This window comes from Myotis nattereri (genome assembly GCF_964212035.1).
Source record: "Myotis nattereri genome assembly, chromosome: 5".
NCBI classification, from domain to species: Eukaryota; Metazoa; Chordata; class Mammalia; order Chiroptera; family Vespertilionidae; genus Myotis; species Myotis nattereri.
The window spans coordinates 24801350-24823692 of NC_138080.1; the positions used below are offsets into that span (position 1 = coordinate 24801350).

The following is a 22343-nucleotide window of genomic DNA, read 5'->3' on the forward strand; positions in this document are numbered from 1 at the left end:
TGGGGAGTGATTGCTGATGGGGATGTGTTTTTCGAAAGTGATGAAAATGTTCTGAAATTGATTATGGTCATGGTTATGTAACTCTGAATGTACTGAAGCCACTGAATTATTAAGGGTGAATGTTATAGTGTCTGAATTATATATCAAGAAAAATGTTTAGAGCCCTAACCGGTTTGGCTCAGTGGATAGAGCGTTGGTCTGTGGACTGAAAGGTACCAGGTTCGATTCTGGTCAAGGGCATGTACCTTGGTTGCTGGCACATCCCCAGTAGGAGGTGTGCCGGAGGCCGCTGATCGATGTTTCTCATCAATGTTCCTAGCTCTCTATCCCTCACCCTTCCTCTCTGTAAAGTCAATAAAATATATATTAAAAAAAAAAAAAGAAAGAAAAATGTTTAGAGAGAACCAAGATGGCAGCATAGGTAAGTGCCTGTACTTGCTGCCTTTCATAACCACATCAATACCATAACTAAACGGCAGGACAACTACCACCCAGAACCACTGGAAGGCTGGCTGAGTGGAAGTTCCACAACTAGAGAGGTGAACAAGGCGCACTGAGACTGGTAGGAGGTGCGGAGGCGTGGAAAGGGCTGGCACCTGGATGCACTGCTCTTTTAATTGGGATGGAGATACAAGCTCCTGCTTGCTCTGAACTCCAGTTCCGGGCGAGACTCTGGGGGACCCAGGCACATACAGGGAGAAACTGGACTGTCTGGCATCTGGACAGGAACGTGAGGGCGGCTTTCTCTTAGAGGGGTTTGCAGCAATCACGGGGGCGCGGGATGCAGAGAACCAGGGACTTCTCCAGTTCAGGGCTGGCAGCCATTGCTGTTTGCTCCACCCTAGTGATTCCCAGAGATCCTGCCCCACCTAATTTACAACCCCACCCAAGCTGTGGACATCAGCTTTTGCATATGAATGGCCTGTCCTTTCGCCTACAACCTGTCAAACTGCAGCTGGGTCAGAGAGCTTCCAAAAGAAGGCCCAAGGCCCTGCTGGCTTTGCTTCACTGCTGGGCCTCGTCTGGGCACTTCCAAACCCCATACAAAGAGGAGGAATCTGCAGATGTCTCTGTGGTGGCCCCAGACAGTGGCTGACCTTGCACCTCCTTGGAGATCCAAGAGCCAGTGTACCCAGTGGTCAGAGTGAGACCATACTGGATTACAACTCTTCACATCCATAAGAGACACACTCAAGGGGCAGACTCTTTATTATATAGGATTAAATAAAAAAGAAATCCTTTTAAATATGCTGTTACTCTTACACCCTTCAATCATTTATGGTTTGTGGTCATTCTTATTATTTGAATTCATTCCATTACATGTCTCTTACTACATGTGATTTTCTTGGACTTTCACTGGAGAGGACTAAAAAAAAAAACATGACTGAAGTTTTTAACTGTATGAATAAGAAAGAAGTTCATGTCAAAAACTATAAGTAAACAAATTAAAAATGTAATTTGGCTCAGGAAAACATGTCTGAATTTGTACACACATGATAATTGTGATTCAGAATGTATAATGATTAAATGGGAAAAATTACAGGTTGATCTGAAATTACATTATTACATTGGAATATTAAATATATCCTCAGGAAATAAAAACAATAATAGTTCTTAGCATAAAAGTGCTTGGCAAACAGTTCATATTTCTTTAAAAAGTACAGAAGCATTGATTAGAGAGAGAAAATGCACATAATTTTAATCACATGCAAAGATAACTGACAACATTGAGAGATTAGGCTCAGCTCTGAGTGACAGCACCATGAAGAGTCTGCCTGCAATGAGGAAAGTGCCGATTCTCACATGGAAGGACAGCTCAGAGCCCTCACTGCAGCGGGTGGTACCAGAACAAACTGTCATGGGGCTCCGTGGCACTGCACCATTGCAGCTGTCACAGTGGCATCTGAATCACAGTCAGTAATAGAACCAACAGGACAAGATGATTACTAGTCAAATTAGACCTCGTGCAAATGCAATCTAGAGAACAGTGCACACCCTTCAGAAAACAGCCTCAACCATGACCGTCTATGTTTGTTGCCTGGTGGCCACCTATGGGCTTGCAGGAAAAGCCAACCTATGCTGGCTCTTTAATGTTGAATTGTGAACATCTGTAAAGCTTACACCTGACATCAAGGGAAGTGAAGCAGTCGCTGGTGGTTTTGAGGATATTCTTGGCTGGCTGGGCAAGTGGATTCAAAACCAATCTAATCCTATCTCACCTCTGCATTCAAGTTTCATGGAAGTGAGGCCTTAGTGATTTCTAACACGGAACCGGAACCATTAAGGCACCAGATTGTGGAAAATACAGTTCACAACATTCCTCACGTTGACCTAACAGAGTCAGGAAGGGTCATCTCTGACTCTAGATCTTATTGTCCTATCACAGGTATTCTCTTCTTAATGCAATCATCATAGTTCAAACCCAGCCAAAAGCAATGATAACAAGCAAAGGATATAGATGAAAAAAATTCATATGGGACTCTACAATGAACTTCGCATATGTACAAATATATCGCAAATATTTATTTATTTATTTTTTCCGCAAATATTTATTGACAAATAATACTGAATGTCAACTGTAATTGAAAAACTAAAAAAACATGTATTTACAGGAAAATGGAGTAAGGCTCTTCAGGCCAATGAAAAGGCACTTTTCTGTCAAAATAGATTATATATATGGGTGAAGCATATTCATTCAATACTTGTCACAGGAGGCCAGTAGGAAAAAAAGAACAAATACCCAAGTACCATTTTTCAATGTACCTTTCCTTACAGAACAATTACAAAAATTATATAAAAGTTAAACCTACTTGCATATTAGTAAACCACTTCCATTCACCCATGGATGTAATAAATGTTTATTATCTGACTAAAAGGAAAAAAAAAAAAAAACCCTGTTAAACTTACAAACTCTGGCTTAAAGTCTCTACAGAATTATATAACCTCTACTTGCAAAAGTAGAATTCTGTACTACAGAGAATCACTTTAAGAATAAGTCAGTGTTAATGACCATAAATGTCTAAATGCTTATAGCATTTCTTTCATGTTGTGAATTTTTGGAAGTATAGGAATTAATTTGCACTGGGTTTACATGTACTAGTTACAGCAGTATGATTGCCTTCCAGTGCAGTTTACAAGCTCCTCTGAAAGTATTTGTTAAAAGTTTGTCTTCACTAGCATTATACAATACCTATTCAGTGTACATACTCACATGGCATTGTGGGGATATGAGGCTAATGAAGGTTTTCCTACATCGTTTACATTCAATAGAATTGTCTCCGCTTTGAGTTTTTTTTCATGGTCTTTCCAAGAAAAAGGGACGGCTGAAGGCTTTTGCACATTCTCTATATTTATATGCTCTCTCCATGTACGTTCTTATATGTCCAAGAAAGGCTCTCCCACACTCCTTATATTCATACACTTATTCTTGGGTATGATTTTGTAAAGAACTAGGGCAACTCAAGGCTTTTCTACAATGTTTATACTGACAAGGCCTCTCTTCAGTGTGAGTTCTTTCATCCTTTAGAATACACTGGAAGAAATGAATGCTTTCTAACACTCCTGACATTTCTAGGGCCCATCCCCAATCTGGAGCATCCTATGTGACTGCACAGCTAAAAGATAAATAAGGCTCTCCCACATTCTTTACATTAACAGGGTTTATCTCTAGAGTGTGTTTTCAAATGTTTCTGTAAACTACTTGAGTAACCGAAGATCTTACCACATTCTGTACATTCGTAGGGTTTTTCTCCACTGTGTGTTCTTTCGTGTACTCGAGAGGACTTGAGAGAACGGAAAGCTTTGCCACATTGTTTACACTCAAATGGTTTCTCTTCACTGTGAGTTTTTTCATGAACTTGAAAGTAACTGAGACGACTAAAGGCTTTCCCACATTGCTTACACTCATAGGGTTTCTCCCCAGTATGAGCTATTTCATGATTTCTAAGGGAAGTGGAGTAACGGAAAGCTTTACCACATTCCTTACATTCATAAGGCTTCTTTCCATCATGAGTCCTTGTATGATTTTTAAGATATTTGAGAGAACTGAAGGCTTTAGCACATTCCTTACATTCATAGGGCCTTTCTCCATTGTGTATCATTTCATGATGTCGAAAGTTTCTTGGACATCGGAATTCTTTCCCACACTCCTTACATTTAAAAGGTCCATCTCTAGTGTGCTTGCTCATGTGTCTTTGAAATATGAGGAGAGAACTCCAGGCTTTCCCACACTTCTTACACTCATAGAATTTCTCCTGAGTATGAGTTCTTGCATGTCGACATAAGTTACTTAAATACCTGTAGGTTTTACCACATTTTGTACATTCATAGGGCCTTTCTCTACTGTGTTTCTTTTCATGTACATTAATATATCGAAGATGCTTGAAAGCTTTCCCACATTCCTTACATTTATAAGGCTTCTCTTCATATTCCTCACACTGGTATAGTTGGGGTCCAGTGTCAGAGCTCACGAGGTTATTAAAGGATAAATAATGCATGAAGATTTGTCTACACAACCTGGACGTGGGTGGTTGTATTTCAGTAGGAGTTTTCTTCCTTTCATTATCATGTGGAATCTGTCTGAAGGTTTCTCTGAATTGACTCCCATCCTTCCATTTACAGAGGCTCTCCACCATATGACTGCCATAAAAACCAGAAGCATGTTATTAATACTTTGCTTATCAATGATGTTATATTTATTACTAGTATGACAGTGACATTTTTACCATTTTTAAGGAAAGTGTGGGGTTTCTGCACATTCAGGTTGTCTGAGCGTGGATATACTAAAAGCCTTGAAGGTGGACTCAATCGTAGATATTATGAAAATAGTCATAGTCATTAATGATGTTTTGAATAGTGTTCCTAATGTACTTTTAAAAAAATCCTTACCCGAAAGAATATATGTTTATTGAGATGAGAGAAAGAGAGAGAGAGAGAGAGAGAGAGAGAGAGAGAGAGAGAGAGATATCAATGTGAGAAAGAAACATCAATTGGTTGCCTCCTGTATGTGCCCCTATCAGGGATCAAACCTTGCAACCTAGGTATGTGCCCTGAATGGGAATCAAACCTGCAACCTTTTGGTATACTGGATGATGCTACAATCAACTGAGCCACCCCACAAGGGCCCATGTGTATCTATTATTATTATTATTATTATTATTATTATTATTCCTCACCAAAGGATTTTTTTCCCCATTCGTTTTTAGAGAGAGTGGAAGGTAGGGAGGAAAGGAGGAAGAGAGAGAGAAAGATCGATGTGAGAGAAAGCCATTGACGGTTGCCTCCCGCAAATACCCTGACTAGGGCCAGGGATTGAACCTGCAACCCAGGTATCTTCCCTTGACTGGGAATATTTGATCATATATTAAGATTATCTTGTGGAACACTGCTTTCTCATGTCAGTGTGACTCACCTAAGATTCATTTCATGATGTTCATACTGATCTTCACTGTCATGATCTTCACATTTTCCTTCTAAAATACATGCTGGAAAAAAAAAGCATCATAAATTATTAAAAATACTAGTATAAAAAATGGTTAGACTTTAGGTTCATGATGAGCTGTGATCATGCCTAGTTTAATTATTAATGTATTCCCTTTCCACATTTCAGTTCCTGAAGCAGCACTGATGAGCAAGCAACATAATTTTCTAATTGACTAAATAAATAAGAAGTTGTCATCACTACCTACTGATGCCAGGTTCCAGAAGGTTTCCAGCATCACATCTGTGTAGAGTTTCTTCTGGGTCGGATCCAGGAAAGCCCACTCCTCCGTGGTGAACTCCACATTAACATCCTCGAAGGCCACTGAGTCCTAAAACATCCCACACGTGCACATGGGTGAGTTAGACAGCACTGGGTATCTATACATATTCCATAAGACGTTCACATGGGACACGATGTCCCCAACATTCATCCTCGAAGGCCACTGAGTCCTAAAGCATCCCACATGTGCATATAGGAGAATGGTTATGACAGCACTGGCGAACTATACATAATCCATAAGACGTTCACATGGGACACAATGTCCCCAACATTCATTCTATGACTTGCTTGTCAGACTTATTTATTAGCCACACTCAATTCCTCACGAACACATGGAATTTACTGATATGATTTTATTGCGATCACTTAAAGTCTTCATTACTATCTACTGTCAGAGTAAAGATCACTTGGAAAAAATTGAAATAACATAATATTCCTATATTAAGTACCTCAATTCCTGTGAGAAAACTCATCTTTTTGAAAAAATATATTTATTTATTTATTTATTTGTATTTTAATATATATTTGTATTGATTTTAGAGAGGAAAGGGGAGGGAGAGATAGAAACATCAATGATGAGATAGAATCATTGACTGGCTGCCTCCTGCACTGGGCATTGAGCCTGCAAACGGGCATATGCCCTGACCAGGAATTGAAACATGACCTCCTGGTTCATAGGCTGACACTCAACCACTGAGCCATGCTGGCCAGGCTAAAATGTGTTTGCCAATTTAGGGAATGCTAATTGCTTACTTTTACCTTTTTTCCTCCCTACCTGATCCCTCCAGATTTTGGCAGTTCTTAATGAGTGAGTCATGGCAGTACATTTCTTTGCATTAATCCAATAAGACCAGTTCCAAACTATGTGGCCCTATTAACCAAGACTTTGGAATGCCATGTCCAAGAGAGACATGCCTGGATTCTGGATGTCACCAGAAAGTCTTAAGGAACTGAGACTGACTCTTGAAGCTGATCGGTCAATCAAAAGTCACGTGCAGAAATGGCCTAATGCCTTGCTTGGTCATGTGGTTCATCACAGTCTTTCCAGGTAAAGTACGAAGGTTATTTTCCTGAAAGATGGCAGGGAAGGAACCTCAAGACACCTTCGTGGACATCAAGGACTTGAGGACTTGACCCAAACCTACAGGTATTTCAGGCTCAGCCTAATGCCAACTGTGGCTTGACTTCTCCTCCTGAGGGGCTGACTGCTCACTAAAGGTCAATTTAAAGCAGTGGTTCTCAACCTTCTGGCCCTTTAAATACAGTTCCTCATGTTGTGACCCAACCATAAAATTATTTTCGTTGCTACTTCATAACTGTAATGTTGCTACTGTTATGAATCGTAATATAAATATCTGATACGCAGGATGGTCTTAGGTGACCCCTGTGAAAGGGTCGTTCGACCACCAAAGGGGTTGTGACCTGTGGGTTGAGAACCGCTGATTTAAAGATTCCTTGTGAGAAATCAAGCAAAGCAAATTTGAAAGAGCCCATGTTATTGATTTGATCAGTTGCTATTCTTGTTGTGCTTATTCAAACAATCAGGCCAAACTAAAACTGGACTTAATGCAATCTCTTTGAAAATGAGGGTAATCTTAGGGAGAAAAATTGTGTTTCAGTGGACATCACAATTGGGAATATTGGACTCCAATGCAATGAACTGTCTTCAAAGTATTGTTCTTAAGGCTATGTTTGCATATGCCATACAGCAGTGGTCGGCAAACTCATTAGTCAACAGAGCCAAATATCAACAGTATAATGATTGAAATTTCTTTTGAGAGCCGAATTTTTTAAACTTAAACTATATTGGTAGGTACATTGTTATTAACTTAATTAGGGTACTCCTAAGCTGGCCTTTGCTAAAATAATAATAAAGTCACCAACACAAAATAATTACAATTCTTAAATTGATGACAAAAATACCTGAAGGATTTGCAGCCAGTTGGAAAAATACAGGTAACTGCTTCGAGTAGGTACTTTTTTAAAATATATATATATATATATATTTTTTATGGATGTTTTACAGAGAGGAAGGGAGAGAGATAGAGAGTTAGAAACATCAATGAGAGGGGAACAGTGATTAGCTGCCTCTTGCACACCCCCCAATGGGGATGTGCCCGCAACCAAGGTACATGCCCTTGACCAGAATCGAACCTGAGACCCTTCAGTCCGCAGGCCGACGCTCTATCCACTGAGCCAAACCGGTTACGGCTCGAGTAGGTACTTTTGTCACCCGCACGCGCGATTTGTGGATGTGACTAGCACTAACCACTGCACAATGAGACTGCTGACTGACTGGCTCACTCAACTCGTGCATAAATCATGCACGCCTCCCCCGCGCTGCGTATCCCGAGGCCCGTGTGCGCCACATCTCCCCTCGCCTGACCGACCGATACCCCTCACTACTTCTAACGCCACTTTTTCAAAACAGACTCGCCCAGGCCGAAAACCGACTTCTGCGGATGGGCCACGAAGTTTCAATCACACTGTACATGTGCGCCCGCACGTGATATTTTGTGGAAGAGCCACACTCAAGGGGCCAAAGAGCCGCATGTGGCTTGCGAGCCGCGGTTTGCCGACCACTGCCATACAGGCCTCAGCCCTGATGACATCACCAGAGATGTTTTACCTTCCGACAGTCTATCAGACTGTCATGGTGTGATTTAATCCCAGCAGAAGCCTTGTATCTGGAAATCTTTTCACTTAGTTTAGATTTGCTGTATGTATTAACGCTGTGTTTTGTGTTCTTCTATTTTCATAGAATGTATGCCCATGTCCTTATTTACCCGAGTACTTGCTCACACAATATAGGCCTCTCTTAGAAGCCATCTGAGTCACTGTGTCCTGGAAATAAGAGTCGGTGGTTTGGACTTAGAACTGAGTCAATGAAGTATGGACAGCCTATCGGCTTCACTAGAAACGACGTTCCCTTTTCTGTCCAAAGGGTTCAGACAGAAAAGGCTCATAGTTTCCCACTAGCTAAATCTTAGAATAGTTCCCTTGGCTTAATGTGAGTTAACATATTGCGGACCAGTAGTTTTATTGCTAGCTTTACCCAGTGGCCAGATAAGTTTATATTGAACGAGTACAAAAAATGTTTTACATAAATGTTAAAGGCACGCTTTAAAATTAAATACCCATTGCATTTTTAAGTTATTTATTACATATTCTTACAAGCTAATATCTTTTTAAAGAGTTCTCGTGATTGGCCTCAAGCCTTAGAACAGAAACACGAGAATTCTCAGGATCCGTCCACAATGTGTTATGTATGATGGACAAAAGTTTCCGACAGGTGCAACACACCTGCCTCCAGAGAAGAAGTTATTCCCCCAACCTAACTGGGGACACTGTAAGTTAATCTTTCCCTTTACCACATGGGCTCTTACCTGTCACTAGACGTTTTAGTCTCCTCACTTTTGAATTGTGCCTGTTAACCTTTTTGTCAAGTTTGTCATTTCTAGAACAGAACAAGAATGCCAGCTTGTCCAATGAACCAGCCTCCTAGACATTGCCTATGTCACCTCCCAGGGACACCAGAATGACCTGGACTTTACAGAATCCCTACATGAAGATTCGCTGTCTCTTTAGCTACCTCCTTCCTGGTCAGACAGGGAGAACCTTTGAGCCTTGGGATAGGCAGGACTATGTCCCTTCACAGCAGGATGCAGTTACAAGAGATGGAGACCTTAGTCCATTTTTGCTTTGTAAGATTACAAAGAGGTTCCTTTTCTCTCGGGGGTGGGAGGGTTGGGGGGGTGGGTGGGCGGGAATGATACTGTTGTAATAACCATTGTTATTAATACGAAAGGAAGGCCAGGCATTATAGGCATATCCTGAGGAAAGGGGACTGGACAAAGGGAAGATAGATGCATACCCAGTAAAGTTGGGGTGAAATAGGAAAGGTACTTGTCTGTCAGTCTTACCTGGGAACAAAGGTCATTGGCCAGAATGGGCATGGCCACTGCAAGCACATGAAGATTTGGGATATTTAATCCCCTGAACATCCCCGAACAGAGAAATTCCCTCTCTTCTAACTTCAGGATCCTTGGGGCTCCTGTTGCTTGGGGCGTGCTCTCTGGCATTCTCCTATGTGGCCCACAGCCATGTGGACCCTCACCCACAATGGACTAGTGGACTGTAGCTAGCCTAATGCTGTACTGGATCCAGCTGCAACATGGAATGGAAACTCTGGACAGTGGCTTTGCTTCTAGCTTTACTGAAACCCAAGCTACACTTCTTCTATGACTGGATTAAGGGAGATGGGACTTTAGAAACCCAGATATAGCCCTGACCAGTTTGGCTCAGTGGCTAGAGCATTGGCCTGTGGACTGAAGAGTCCCAGGTTCGATTCCGGTCAAGGGCATGTACCTTGGTTGCGGGCACATCCCCAGTAGGGGGTGTGCAGGAGGTAGCTGATGGATGTTTCTCTCTCATGGATGTTTCTAACTCTCTATCTCTCTCCCTTCCTCTCTGTAAAAAATCAATAAAATAAAAAAAAATCACTTGTTCTCCCCGTGAGTCTCAGAAAGTTATTTTTCTTGAGATATCATAAGAACTCAACTCCTGGCAGCAGCCAGTGGGGAAGAGGACCTTCCACTTTGCCTGAAAACAGTGGGATAGTCACTGGGGGAGGGGTGGAAGGACACCTGAGCAACCCACAGAATGAACTCTGGGAGCTTCTCTTCCCAGGGAATAACGAAACTGCTCCCTCTCTCAGGCTTCAGCTCATAGTGAGAAAACACTGCTGGGTTCAGTGTAAGGCTCTGGCCCAAATGAACTCCCAAAGTGACAATCCCTAACCCGAGACAGACCCCTGGCTTTCCCAGACTTTCTCAATGTACACAAATTACATACACTCTGAGTGCAATCACACTGTGGATACACAATCCAATCTGTCTAGAAAAAGGCCCCAGGGAACCATAACTAAAACCTCAGAAGGGCATCATACCCTCCCTCATGTCCACTTGCTTCCCCAGCTTCCCAGGGCTGTAGCTTCTCACAGTAGAGGCTTCTTCCATGGTGGGTCTGAGCAGGTAGGACACCTGAAGGGAGAGGCTCCCCAGAAAAAATCAGGGGCCTTCAACTACTTCCCTTTGGAGGCTTGGGGTGGGAACCTTCCTGAGCTTTAAGTAACTGGCCTTAGGCCTCTGCTCCCCACTGAGGTTGCTCTGGGCCACCACTGATATTTTAAATGACACACTGCCAGTGTTCCAACGATCTAGCAAAGTCATTTAAACACGGTGTTTAGCCTGGCAGGTGTGGCTCAGTAGCTGAGTGTCAACCCATGAACCAGGAAGTCACGGTTTGATTCCTGGTCAGGACACATGCTGGGTTGCGGGCTTCATCCCCAGTAGGGGGCATGGAAGAGGCAGCCAATCAATGATTCTCTCTCATCATTGATGTTTTTTTCTCTTTCCCTCTCCCTCTCTCTCTGAAATCCTATATAATAAAAGGCTAATATGCAAATCGACTGAACGGTGGAACAACTGGTCACTATGACATACACTGACCATCAGGGGGCAGATGCTCAATGCAGGAGATGCCCCCTGGTGGTCAGTGCGCTCCCACAGGGGGAGAGCCGCTCAGCCAGAAGCGGGGCTCACGGCTGGTTAAGTGCAGCCACAGCCTCTCCCACCTCTGTGGCAGCGCTAAGGACCCCCTGGGGGTCCTGAACTGCGAGAGGGCTCAGGCTGGGCTGAGAGCCCCCCCCCCAAGTGCATGAATATCGTGTACCAGGCCTCTAGTAAATAATAAAATAACAAGGGGGACATCAATGATACTTTCAACAATGCAGATAAATTTTAAAAAACCAACAATATATTTTTAAAAATACTCCACCAGTGTTTATGTGTCAAGGAGAGAAAAAAATTGTAAGACACTTTTCTAGCTCAACAAGAAAATCCACAAATATCTATTGCATTGCCAAAAAAAAAAAAAAAAAAAAGTTCATTGTTTACTGTTTCCACTAGAGGCCTGGTGCACGAAATTCATGCACGGGTAGGGTCCCTAGGCCTGGCCGGCAGTCAGGGCTGATTTAGGCCGATTGGGGCCTTCCTCACCCCCGCTGCCAGCTGGGGCCTTCCTTCCCCCATCTGATGGCTACGGCCTTCCTTCCCCTAGCTGCTGGCCGGGGCCTTCCTTCATTCCGCACCTCTCCCTGGTGGTCAGTGCATGTCATAGTGAGTGGTCAAACTCCTGGTCAGTTGAATTCCCGAGGGGACAATTTGCATATCAGCCTTTTATTATATAGGATGGCAAGATTTTAAAAAATGTTTTTGATTTTTTTCAGAGAGAAAGGAAGGGGAAGGGAGAGAGAGAAACATCAATGTGACAGAGAAACATTGATCAGTTTCTTCCCATAAACACCACAACTGGGAATGGAACCCCCAAACTTTTGGTGCATGGGGCAATGCTTAGCCAACTGAGTCACAGTAGCCAGGGCAAGACTGTGTTTTATAAACTATTTTTGAAAAATGTTTGCCACTGATAATATCAAACGGAGTCATAAAGTTTTCTGTCGGACTATCAGTGTACATGTATACATTAAAAAATAAATGTATTTTTCACCATAAAAAAAATGTTTGTATTGATTTCAGAGAGAGGAAGGAAGAGGGAAAAAGAGAGAGAAATATCAGTGATGAGAGAGAACCATTGACTGGTTGCCTCCTGCATGCCCCCTACTGGGGCTCGACCCTGAAACCCAAATATATGCCCTGACCAGGAATCAAACTGTGACCTCCAGGTCACAAGCTACACTGGCTGGGCATTTTATAAACTATTAATCATACTTCTATACATCTGTTCTAAGCCTTGAAAATCCATTTGACTCACTCAAAATAAAAGAATAGCCCTTTTACTATTCCTACCCACACTCAAAAGGAAAAGCGAAACAAGACTTTATTTTTTCTTTTTTATTAATCCTCACCCAAGGATATTTTTCCATTGATTTTTAGAGAGTGGAAGGGAGAGGGAAAGACAGGGAAAGGGAAACATTGAAGTGAGAGAAATACTATCAATTGCTTGCCTCTTGCATGCGCCCCTACCAAGGCCGGGGTTTGAGCCTGCAACCGAGGTATGTGCCCTGGTCCAGAATCAAAACCAAGACTCTTCAGTCCACAGGCCCATGCTCTACCCACTGAACCAAACTGGCTAGGGAACAAGACTTTAATACATGAGATGTAACAATGAATATTTTATTTCTCCTAAAGCCACTTGTCTCTAGCATATTTAAAAACATTTTATACTGTGTTTCAAGTTGCAGTGATGAAATACATTTTTATTCATTATAAACCCCAGACTAGCATAAAATGAATAAACGTTTAAAGGTGACAAACTCAGGGTGAGGCAGCACTGACCCAGGACACGTGGAAAGGTTACCCAAGAGGAACCTCCACTCAAAGGGCTTCCCATAGGATGTCTGTGCCCAGGAAAGGTTCTCGAAAGAGAGGCACAAAGACTTTATGCAAGTAGGTCCAGGTAGTTATCAGCTACTCTTCTCATGTAAAATATCCACACACATACAATAAACCTTTTAAACATAGCCATTCATTGACTGTGGGAAATGATAAACAATTAAAATATTAAGTCTGGCCCTAACCAGTTTGGCTCAGTGGATAGAGCGTTGGCCTGCGGACTGAAAGGTCCCAGGTTCGATTCTGGTCAAGGGCATGTACCTTGGTTGTGGGCACATCCCCAGTAGGAGGTGTGCAGGAGGTAGCTGATCGATGTTTCTCTCTCATTGATGTTTCTAACTCTCTATCCCTCTCCCTTTCTCTCTGTAAAAAGTCAATAAAATATGTTAAAAAATTGTTTTTTAAAAAAATATTAAGTCTGTTTTATTAAAAAGGAGAGAACAGGGAGAACCAAGATGGCGGCATAGGTAAATGCTGGTACTCGCCATCTCCCACAACCACATCAAAATTACAACTAAAATACAGAACAGCCATCATTCAGAGCCACCTGAAAGCTGGCTGAATGGAAGTCCTACAACTAGAGAGTAAAGAAGAAAGCACACTGAGACAAGTAGGAGGGGTGGGGGCGTGGAATGAGCTGATCTGACACACACATGTGCCATTGTTTTAATCAGGAAGGAGATCATCTCTGCAGAGGCCACACATGAGGAGCAAGGGGTCACAGCCCCACACCAGACCCCCAGCCCAGGGTTCCAGAGCTGGGAAGAGAAGTCCCCACAACTACAGGCTGTAAAAACCAGTGGGGATTGTGGCTGAGTGACATGGAGGTTGGTGGAATCCCAGGTGTTCCTCTTAAAGGGCCCATGCACAAACTTACACGGTCCTGCTTCTTCTGAGCTCCAGTGCTGGGGGACCTAGACACACATGAGGAAGAACTGGATTGTCTGGCATCAGGGCAGGAACTTGGGGGCAGCTCTCTCCCAAACAGGGGGTGCTGGCAGGGGTCACTGTTTCTGTGCTGGGACCTCCCCTGTGGCAGGGCTGACTGGCAGCCATATCTGAGTCTCCTTCAGTCTGGAGCATACTGTTTGCCCTACCCTGATAAATCCCCTCACCTAGTACATAGAAACAAACACAGGGAAGCAAGCAGCCAAAATGTAGAGACAAAGAAACATCACAAGTGAAAGAAATGGAAGCAATCAAACTACTGGATACAGAGTTCAAAACCATGGTTATAAGATTACTCAAGGATCTTCATGAGATTTTTAAGGATCTTAGTGAGAATGTCAAAGATATGAAAAAGGACCAGTCAGAAATTAAGCATATACTAACTGAAATAAAGAATAATTTACAGGGAGTCAACAGTAGAGTAGATGATTCTGAGAATCAAATCAATGGTTTGGAATATGAGGAAGCAAAAAACACCCAAACAGGACAGCAAAAAGAAAAAAGAATCCAAAAATATGAAGACAGTGTAAGGAGCCTCTGGGAAAACTTCAAGCATACCAACATCTGCATTATGGGGGTGCCAGAAGGAGAAGAGAGAGAGCTAGCTATTGAAAACCTATTTGAAGAAGGAATGACAGAAAACTTCCCCTGCCTAATGACAGAAAACTTCCCCTACAAGTCCAGGAAGCACAGAGTCCCAAACAAGAAGAATCCAAGGAGGCCCACACCAAGACACATCATAATTAAAAATGCCAAGGGCTGAAGACAAAGAGAGAATCTTAAAAGCTGAAAGAGAAAAGCAGTTAGTTACCTACAAGGTAGCACCCATATGACTGTCAGGTGATTTCTCAACAGAAACTTTGCAGCCAGAAGGGAGTGGCAAGAAATATTCAAAATGATGAATAGTAAGGACCTACAACCAAGATGACTTTCCCCAGCAAAGCTCTCATTTAGAAGTGAGGGTCCGATAAAGAGCTTCACAAGCAAGAAAAAGCTAACGGAGCTCATCACCGCCAAACCAGTATTACATGAAACGTTGAAGGGTCTTCTTTAAGAAGAGAGAAAAGGAGACAATAAAATGGCAATAAATACATATCTATCAACAATTGAATCTAAAAATCAAAATAAATGAACAAAGTAAACTGGATGAATAAAATAGAACCAGATGCATGAAAGCATGGAATAGACCAGCCGTGGGCAAACTACGGCCCGCGGGCCGGATCCGGCCAGTTTGAAATGAATAAAACTAAAAAAAAAAAAAAAAAAAAAGACCGTACCCTTTTATGTAATGATGTTTACTTTGAATTTATATTAGTTCACACAAACACTCCATCCATGCTTTTGTTCCGGCCCTCCGGTCCAGTTTAAGAACCCAATGTGGCCCTTGAGTCAAAAAGTTTGCCCACCCCTGGAATAGACTAAAGAATCTCAGAGGGAAGGGTGGAGTGGAGGTGGGAAGATTAATTAAAGATCGTACCTGTGGACACAGACAATAGGGTGGTGAAGGCCTGGGGCAGGGGGAACCCGGTGGAGGCGGGCAGTATGGGATAAGAAACTGGACATCTGTAATACTCTCAACAAAGATTTTTTTTAAAAAGAAAAAGAGAGAACAGGCTATGGGTAGTCTTGCTCAGTTGGCTGAGTGTCTTCCCATGCACTGAAAGGTTGCTGGTTTGATTGCCTGTCAGGGTGCATGCTTGGGTTGCACACTTGATACCTGATAAGGAGTGTGCAGGAGGCAGCCAATTGATGTTCTGCTCTCACATCCATGTTTCCCTCCCTTCCTCTCTCTCTAAAAGAGGGATCTCTTACCCTATGGGACAGCATGGATGGACCTGCTAAGTGAAATAAACCAATCTGAGAAAGACAAATATCACATAATCTCACTTATTTGTGGAATCTAATGAACAAAATGAATTGACAAATAAAAAACACCCAAAGCATGGAGGCATGGAACAGACTGACATACCTCAATGTGGGGTTGGAGGGTCAAGAAGAGATAAACCAAAGAACTTATCCTATACTATAAAATAAAAGGCTAATATGCAAATCAATTGAATGGCAGAACTATGTCGCACACTGACCACCAGGGGGCAGACACTCAATGCAGGAGCTGTCCCCTGGTGGTCAGTGCGCTCCCACAGAGGGGGTGCCGCTCAGCCAGAAGCCAGGTTCACAGCTGGTGAGCACAGCGGCAGTGGCGGGAGCGTCTCCTGCCTCCGTGGCAGCGCTAAGGATGCCCAACTGCTGGCTTAGGTGCACTCCTCGTGTCAGTCGGACATCCCCCGAGGGCTCCTGGATGGCGAGAGGGTGCAGGCTGGGCTGAGGGACCCCCAAGTGCACGAATTTCATGCACCAGGCCTCTAATATACTTACATGCATAGCCCATGGACACAGGCAATAGGGTAGTGAAGACCTGGGGGTGGGTGGGTAGGGACTGGGAGAAGGGGAGTATGGGGGGGCGGGAGGAGTGGGTGATATCTATAATACTATCAACAATAAAAAATATACAATCAATCAATCAATAAGAGACAACAGGCCCACAATGGATCACTTCTATAAGTCACACCATCAAAACCAGTACAGTCATGAACCTATGGTCAACAACTGACCACATATAGGATGGTGGTCCCATAAGATTATAATGGATTTGGCCCCAATTGAGTGGCTCAGTTGGTTGGAGTGTTATTTCATACAACAAAAGGTTGTAGTTTTGATCCCAGGTCAGGGCACATTGCCTGGGTTGCAGGTTTGATCTCTGGGGGGGGGGGGGTTATGAGAGGCAACCATTTTATGTTTCTCTCACATCAATGTTTATTTCTCTCTCTCCCCCCCCCCCTTCCTCTTGCTAAAATCAATGAAAACATATCTTGGAGTATTTTTTTTTTAAATATATTTTATTGATTTTTTTACAGAGAGGAAGGGAGAAGGAGAGGAATAGAGAGCTAGAAATATCGATGAGAGAGAAACACTGATTCAGCTGCTTCATGCACACTCCCTACTGGGGATGTGCCCGCAACCAAGGTACATGCCCTTGACTGGAATCGAACCTGGGACCCTTGAGTCCACAGGCCGACGCTCTATCCACTGAGCCAAACCGGTCAGGGCATCTTGGGAGTATTTTTAAAAAAGATTATGATGGGCCGAAACCGGTTTGGCTCAGTGGATAGAGTGTCGGCCTGCGGACTGAAAGGTCCCAGGTTCGATTCCAGTCAAGGGCATGTACCTGGGTTGCGGGCACATCCCCAATAGGAGATGTGCAGGAGGCAGCTGATCGATGTTTCTCTCTCATCGATGTTTCTAACTCTCTATCTCTCTCCCTTCTTCTCTGTAAAAAAATCAATAAAATATATTTAAAAAAAAAAAGATTATGATGGGTTTGAAAAATTCTGATCACCTAGTGATGTCATACCCACCATAACATCATAGGACCATGCAGTTTATAGTGATGCAGGTGTAAACAAGCTTCCTGTGCTGCCAGTCCTATGAAAGTCCAGCACACACAGTTACGCTCACTACATAGAATACTTGATGATGAGAAACTGGTTTATGCATTTGCTATGCTATCCTCTTTATCTTTGTGTGCTTTCTACTTAGTGACAGAAAACTTTGCTGTGAAGCAGTTTTATGCGGGCAGTAGCCTCAGAGGTCTTCGGTTGACTGTGCCTTTTGATTGCATCATTGCCTCCTGGCCTTGACTGAATCTGTTGTTTTGTAAATTTCCTGGCCTAAGTGTACACACTGATAAAGTCTACAGTCGTGCACAGTAACGTCCTAGTCCTTCATATTCACTCACCGATCACTGACTCCTGCACAGCAGCCTCCAGTCCTGGAGCCCATTCAGGGTCAGTGCCCCACACGGATGTACCATTTCCTACCTTGCACACCACATTTTTACTGCACCTTTTCATAAATGCTTCCTACCATTGCATTGCAATTGCCTACAGTATTCAGTACAATAGCATGTTGTACCGGTTTGTTGCCTAGGACCCACAGGCTACACCATATGGCCTAGGTGTGTAGCAGGCTACACCCTGCAGCTTAGTGTAAGCGAACTGAAAACAACAAAACTGCCTCCAGATGTCCTCCCCAGGCTCAGGGTGCAGGACTGTAGGTAACTGCACTTTCACCTCTCCCAGGAGTAAAATCCTAATCTAACCCAATCAATCTGCAAGTTGCTGTTCAACACTAATCTGCCTAAAGACTCCTGCTGTTCCTTCCCCTAAGGAAGGGTGGCCCTGCCTGAGATACTATTCAACCTCTTAATGACGCTTCCTTTCTGCCTATTGTAAACGCCTTCCATTCTGAAAAGCTCCTCAGATTCTATTTTCTAGGTGGGATGCTGCCCATTCAGATTCGTGAATGGGAATCAAGCCAATTAGACCTTCCAATTCACTCAGTTGAATTTTGTTTTAACGGTTTGAAAAGCACCACAAAACAAATAGCTGATAAAGATGCTGTGACTCAGAGAAGGAAGATGGCGGTTAGGATTCGGGGGAGAGCCTGGAAATGCAGGCATGTGCTGCAGAGCTAGGCCTGGGGGACAGGGGGTGGACTTGAGAGCCTGCTCCACAAACATCAAAACTCAGGAGAAAACGGGGTCCTTCTGGGGAGAAAGGAGGGACGGGGGCCCCACAGACCACAGCTCCTCCCGTGCACGAACCGCGGGGACCGAGTCACCATTGTCCCCATGACCCTCCCGTGGTCCCCGCACCGACTGCGGAGCCGCGGGGATGAGGGTGCAGAGCTGCCCAGACGCGCTCCGCAGCCCAAGGCCCTGCCGCGGGGACACACTGGACGCCCGGGTGCCGGCTGGGCCCCGCCCTGCGAGCCCGAGGGGCCTGCAGTTTCAGCGGAGCCCCCGGCGCCTCGGTCCGCAGGCTCCGGACCTGACCGTGGACAGACGGTCCCGCCACGGCGGCTCCACCCGCGCCTCCTCCCCGTCCCCGCGCCCGGCCGCACACTCACCATTTCTGGTTCCTGGGCCTCCCGAGTCCGCCTGCAGCTCCCAACGCCTTACGGGTCACAGCTCCACGGATGAGGACAGAACAAGGAAGATGCGACCCCAGGGCGTCTGAAGGGAAAGGAACATCCGGGTGATTGCAGAGCGTAGCCCCGCCCACCCGGCGCCCAGCTCAGATGACAGACACTTCGCACATCATCGCCCCCTAGCGCCTGAGGTGCACAGGCCTGAGCCCAAAGCAGCCAGATCTCCTGTCCAGGGACCTTTGCACTGAGAGGCAGCGCTGAGCGTCCCCAGGGAACAGTGGTCCTTCCTTGCAAACACACACACTGAAAAGGCACCTAAGGAATCTGGCTCCATTTTCATCTTTGTTGACACCTGGAGTCTGACATTTGTAAAAAAAGGTTCCAATAAAGATCACTGAAACCAAAAACAAGCCATCTTTCCGGAAGAGAGGACAGGAATGAGTTCTGAGTATTTAGAATGGTTAACTTTAGAAAATGTTCCCGCCCTACCCGGTTTGGCTCAATGGATAGAGCATCTTCTGCGGACTGAAGGGTCCCAGGTTCGATTCCGGTCAAAGGCATGTACCTTGGTTGAGGGCACATCCCCAGTAGGGGCTGTGCAAGAGGCAGCTGATCGATGTTTCTGGCCCTCTATCCCTCTCCCTTCCTCTCTGTAAAAAATAAATAAAATATATTTTAAAAAAATGTTCCGGACATGGAAGCACTCCCTGCCAGGCAGCCTCTCCATAGAGTATCACAGCTTCCTGATTCTGACCATTGCCTCTCTCCAGTCCCTGAGGAAATGCTCACCTTTAGTATCATCTGAGACAAGCAGCCCCACCCAAACTGCAGCAATAACCCCATCAAGCCTGGGACACAGAAGAACCTGGAGGCCATCTGACACAGGCAGCCTGAGGGCAGAGCCACAGAACCACAGGTGACCTCAATGGAGAGAGGAAAGGAGGGCACACGTTTCACCCAGGACTCAACTTACCAGGAGGCCCACACGGGGAGGAGCAGCATCAGTCACCATACACAGCAGGAAGAAAGGTCTGTGGGCATTCACCATGAGGAACTGAGAGATGGAGAATATATTTGCATTTCATCACCTTTTTTTTAATCTTCCTTTTCACAGCTATCTCAAAACAATAGTCCCCAAGCAGTTTTTCTAGAAATCATTCTGATTTTCTAGTCTGGAATACCTCTGGCTTTTTGTTTTGTTTTCTCTCTCATCTCAACCTCAAATAAATGACCTCCTACTAAGAATGCATGTTCACTGGGGAAGATGCACATGTTTGGTCTCTTCTCTCGCACGGCTGAACTTCAGGAACCTGCTGCTGCAGAAATTACCTTGCATCCCTGCCCTTCCACACCTTACTCTTATTTGCACCTGTGGGAATTGTACAGTTCCAGCAGTGGCCCCATCTGGGCAGAAAATGCTGCAGTGCTCCTTGCACTGAGTACCACGAATTGTTCTGCTTGTCACAGGTCCTTTAATCACTGTGGTCATCATTGTAGACATGCTATCTTGGAAAGAGCATGTGTTTCTTATGACCTTCATCATGGCAAACACGAAGGCCAGAATATGCTTAGAGTGTCCGTATATCCACCTGTAACACGTCAAACCCTCGAGAACTCAAGGCATCCTACAAGATGGTCTTCTCAGCCAGTGAGCTCCAGTGGAGCTCAGGGAGTCTTTTGTACACATGGAGAGAGAAAGATTTTTCTCATGACCTTGGAAAATGATGCTAATGGAATAAATTATCTAAAGTTCTAGAAAGTGCTCTTGGCTCTGAGAAAATATTAGGAGGAAATTCATTCTTTTTGTGTTCTAAAGCAAGAAGTACCTTTAAGTGGCAGGACATCAATATATGTGTTTGTACTTAAAACTACTTTTTTCTTCATGGTCTGACTGAAATAGTACCCTGACGTTTGAGGTAGTAGTGAGAGAATCAACCAAATTCTTCTATCTTGTGGGGAAAGCATGAGCTACCGTAGCTCATTTATTTTAAAGCATTTATTTTAAAGATTTGGAAGTTTGGAAAATAAACACCCAGTCTCATTGGGCAGATCTCTGGACTGTGGTTCTGAAACATAAAAGAACATCCCAAGTGGGTTCTGCCTGGGGACATCCTCTGTCATGTGCATCAGCATCATTTCTTTCCATTGCCTCCACGACCATTGTCAGGGTGATCTGGCCTTGCCCAGCCTCATAGCTATACTTGCTCCATCTTGAGACAGAATCGGAAATTTCCTGTGTGCACTGGTGCCCTTGAGTTCACAAAGAAACTGCAGAAGGAAGGTGTCACCTCCAGGCCAGAAAAAGATTCTCTTTAAATATAAATTGCCTGGCCAGCATGGCTTAGTGGTTGAGCATCGACCTATGAACCAGGAGGTCAAGGTTCAATTCCCGGTCAGGGCACATGCTCAGGTTTCGGGCTCAATATTTTATATATTTTTATTGATTTCAGAGAGGAAGGGAGAAGGAGAGAGAGATAGAAACATCAATGATGAGCGAGAATCATGGATCGGCTGCCTCCTGCACACCCCCTACTGGGGATTGAGCTGCAACCCACAATCCAGGCATGTGCCCTTGACCAGAATCAAACCTGGGACCCTTCAGGCTGCAGGCGGACATTCCATCCACTGAGGCAAACCGGCTGCAGTGATGGCGAACCTTTTGAGCTCAGCGTGTCAGCATTTTGAAAAACCCTAACTGAACTCTGGTGCCGTGTCACATATAGAAATTTTTTGATATTTGCAACCATAGTAAAACAAAGACTTATATTTTTGATATTTATTTTATATATTTAAATGCCATTTAACAAGGAAAAATCAACTAAAAAATGAGTTCGTGTGTCACCTCTGACATGTGTGTCACAGGTTCGCCATCACTGGGCTAGGGCAATAAAAATATATTTTAAAATAAAAATAAAATAATAAATACAAATGTACCCTGGCCAAGTAGCACAGTTGGTTAGAGTGTCTTCCTTATATACCAAGGTTGCAGGTTCGATCCCCTGTTAGGGCACATACAAGAATCAACCAATGAATGCATAAACAACTGCAGGACATTTATGAAGATGAAGATGATGGGAATAGTGAGAATAACTGGCGCCATGAGTACCCCGAGGAGGCGAGCAGTGACGGAGATGAAGATTCCAGAGGCTCTGACGAATACAACAGCCTCAGTGAAGAGGAAAGAGGCAACAGCAGACCACAGATGTGGAACAAATACCCTTTGGGTGTGCAGA

The 22343-nt window shown here is 44.1% G+C and overlaps 1 protein-coding gene across 2 annotated transcripts; it reads right to left on the reverse strand.

Annotated features, from left to right (window-relative positions):
- Positions 1-2510: 2510 nt before the first annotated feature.
- On the reverse strand, positions 2511-19197 carry LOC308519493 (uncharacterized protein). 2 transcript variants are annotated; one of them, XM_081091489.1, is made up of 4 exons: positions 19090-19197; positions 5684-5810; positions 5411-5483; positions 2511-4638 (listed from the first exon to the last, which is right to left on the reverse strand). In XM_081091489.1, the coding sequence occupies exons 1-4, from the start codon at positions 19090-19092 to the stop codon at positions 3651-3653; spliced, it is 1191 nt and encodes a 396-aa protein (XP_080947615.1). In that variant the 5' UTR covers positions 19093-19197; the 3' UTR covers positions 2511-3650. The 2 variants fall into 2 exon arrangements, with proteins under 2 accessions (XP_080947615.1, XP_080947616.1); XM_081091490.1 differs by having other exon boundaries at positions 5688-5810; positions 19090-19195.
- Between the last annotated feature and the right edge of the window lie 3146 nt (positions 19198-22343).

Coding starts and splice junctions, on each gene's coding strand:
- LOC308519493 (XM_081091489.1), bottom strand. Junction 5,484..5,683: donor CTGGAACCTGGCATCAGTAG/GTAGTGATGACA, acceptor TTTTTTTTCCAG/CATGTATTTTAGAAGGAAAA. Junction 4,639..5,410: donor CATCATGAAATGAATCTTAG/GTGAGTCACACT, acceptor TTTTTATGGCAG/TCATATGGTGGAGAGCCTCT.